At 52.9% G+C, this 2,634-nt stretch overlaps 1 protein-coding gene across 1 annotated transcript; it reads right to left on the bottom strand.

The window, feature by feature from the left end:
- Positions 1-2,073: 2,073 nt before the first annotated feature.
- Positions 2,074-2,623, bottom strand: PHACADRAFT_109114 (uncharacterized protein; the record flags this gene model as incomplete). Its single annotated transcript, XM_007403061.1, has 4 exons — positions 2,074-2,262; positions 2,322-2,355; positions 2,412-2,494; positions 2,549-2,623. Coding segments are annotated over 4 exons (381 nt in total), but the record flags the coding sequence as incomplete, so codon positions are not given.
- Positions 2,624-2,634: the final 11 nt, after the last annotated feature.

The raw sequence follows: 2,634 nt of genomic DNA, 5'->3' as shown, positions 1-2,634 counted from the left end.
GGGACGGTGTGGGTGGGCAGGTGGTGAAGGGATTTTACGTTTTATAGCTGTGCCGTTGCCGAAGAAAGGAAAGTCGAGCCGGGGAGTCAGGAGGGCTCCGATGACATGCTGGGTCCGGACTGCCCACCGCGAACGCTGGTCATCCCATCACTTTCCTCCGATCCGCCCGCTTTTGGCAGGTTCAGTCGTCCCACCTCCTGCCTCTCGCCCCCTCGACTACACATCACGCAGGCTGTGCTTAACCGCGCATTACACACTGACTTGTCACTGCATAGGAACACGCTGCGACTGTTCTCACCGCGAGAACTTTGCGCGGTTCGCCCGCTCGCGCCACGGCACCCACCACGGGAAGCATGCCCCCATATGTTCCCCGACAGCCGGAACAGATGCACTCGGTCCAGCTCCGATGTTATCATCTGCAGCACTCACGGTGAGTCGATGGTATGCTTTGCACGCCATGCCTTATCTCTCCTGCATTATACCGAGGTCCTGAGGTTGACACTGTGCGCGGGCCGCTGCCCCAGACCATCGTTCCGTGGTCTGTCAAGCCATGGAAGGAAAAATCTTTAACGACGCTCTAACGCCTCTAAACAAATGTCTCGAAGGTTCTGTGTTACACGAATAGACGGGCCTATGCTTTTGAGGAGTGAGTATCCATGATGAGGGCTTCGTTGTACATGCTTATTACTACTTAGTGCCAAGCGGCTCTCATCGAGAAAAGCAATATTACTCGATCGCTTCTGCTGTGAGTAGCTGTGGTATCCGGCCAGAATAAACCCCCTCTCACGACTGACGTCCGGTCGAAGCTGCGATCTCTCCGCTAATGACGCCAGGGGTGCATTCCTCCTTGGACCTCACCGTCTCAAAAATCCGTGAGACAACGGTCCTCGGGTCGCTAATTCCGCCTGTCTTGGGCATAAAGGCGGAGGCAAGTTTCTCCGATGCTGACTGTACATTCAAGATAATGGTGCTCTAGACTCGGGGAGTAGACCACCAGCCACGCATCCCGGCTCCCCTCCATAAGCAAGTATTCTACGTAAGTGCGTTCTATGTCCGATATATATGCCCCCTTACTGCTTTACTCGGTTCATTCTGTGAAAGTACTAGAAACGTATATTCACAGAACATTCGGACGTCAGCAGGATTGCCACCTGCATCTCTTTGAATGCACTCGACGTCGACAGCGCATTCACAACTTCAATACAGCGAACACAGATCCATATCGATGTCTCATCGAGCCATTAAGCTACTTCATTCATCGCTCCTCCGTTTTTCTAGAGCGTTGCCAAGTACGTGAGGTACACAAAAGTGAGAAGAATACACTAAGAATCCGATTTGTCGCAGCGGCGCCGCATCTTGGCAAGTCACCATACGTAAACGAAGGTTCTTGGCAGATAGTTAGCAAGCGCAACGGAGGTCCAGAAAACCGGCACTCACCTCGTGTCTAACGCTGGTACGACCTGTCCCCATGGACCTGCCCGCCGGAAGGCGTTCTCTGCGCGCCACTAGCGCGCCGCTGATTGTTGGGAACCGCACCGTCGCCAACGTTCGGCCCATTAGGAGTAGAGGCCTGGCCAGTCGCGGCTGAAGGAGCAGCGACTCCGGCCCTGTTCACCGAGTATGCGGCTTCCCGCGGAGTCTTGTAGAAATGTGTACGATAGAACTTGAGTTCTATACACACGATGTTAGCTAAAATTATGTGAGACAGGCGGAGAACGTACGCGCGATGGAGTTACGAATGTCGTCCATGGCCCTGCCAAAAGGCATGTTAGAGCGGGGCGGTGATGCGAAACGGCAACCCTATGCTGACCTGTGTCTTCTGCTTGTAGCGGGCCTAGGGGGCGAAAGGGTCGGGAACTGTGCACGAGCTTCGAACTAGGTAACGGCGTGCATTAACACAGTTTGCAAATACAGACGCGTTCCGAAGCTTACCATGCACGAGGATACATCTCGATCATAACATAACACGGTTAGCCACGACGTGGGGTGCACATACGAGGGCAGCACTCACCAAGGATCCTAGCATTGCCGTCACATTAGCGCCAAACGAATACAGCGGATGCAACAGGCTACTTACTGGTACTTGAGCCAGTCGGTAATAAGCGGCATCTCGCGCATGAGAATGGTCTTATCAAAGTGGACAGAGCTTCCTCCGATGACACCTTTGAACTTCGGAACGTATTCCTGTATGTATGCCAGTACTTGATCACGGACAAACTCCTTTGTGTGCGGAGACTGCTTGCACTCTGCAGTCAGCCCGGACTGTCCGCAAAAGCTAAGTAAGATGATGCAATCAAAACGAGAAGGAGCAAAGCACTCACGTCTGCATGCATCTTGATGCACTCTGGGTGCATGCTGGAGCAACAGGCTCAGAATCAGCCACGATAAAGACAGCAGGGGTTATGACTCACCTGTTGAGAGTCTGGTCGTCCGTCTTGATAACATACTGGATACCAGGGTGCGCCTCGCGAAGATGCTGATCTGTGATAATCACCTAGGACAGAAGTCAGAAAACGAAGACATCTGAATCGGCAATATCACCACGCACAGCGATCTCCAGTATAGTGTCACGGAATACCTCGTTTCCAGTGGTCTCCAAGTCTATCCAAACGATAGGATTCTCATATCGGTTGT

Source organism: Phanerochaete carnosa, assembly GCF_000300595.1.
Source record: "Phanerochaete carnosa HHB-10118-sp unplaced genomic scaffold PHACAscaffold_716, whole genome shotgun sequence".
NCBI lineage: Eukaryota > Fungi > Basidiomycota > Agaricomycetes > Polyporales > Phanerochaetaceae > Phanerochaete > Phanerochaete carnosa.
Note: the sequence above shows the minus strand (reverse complement) of the source record. Positions and strands in the feature narration are given on the sequence as shown.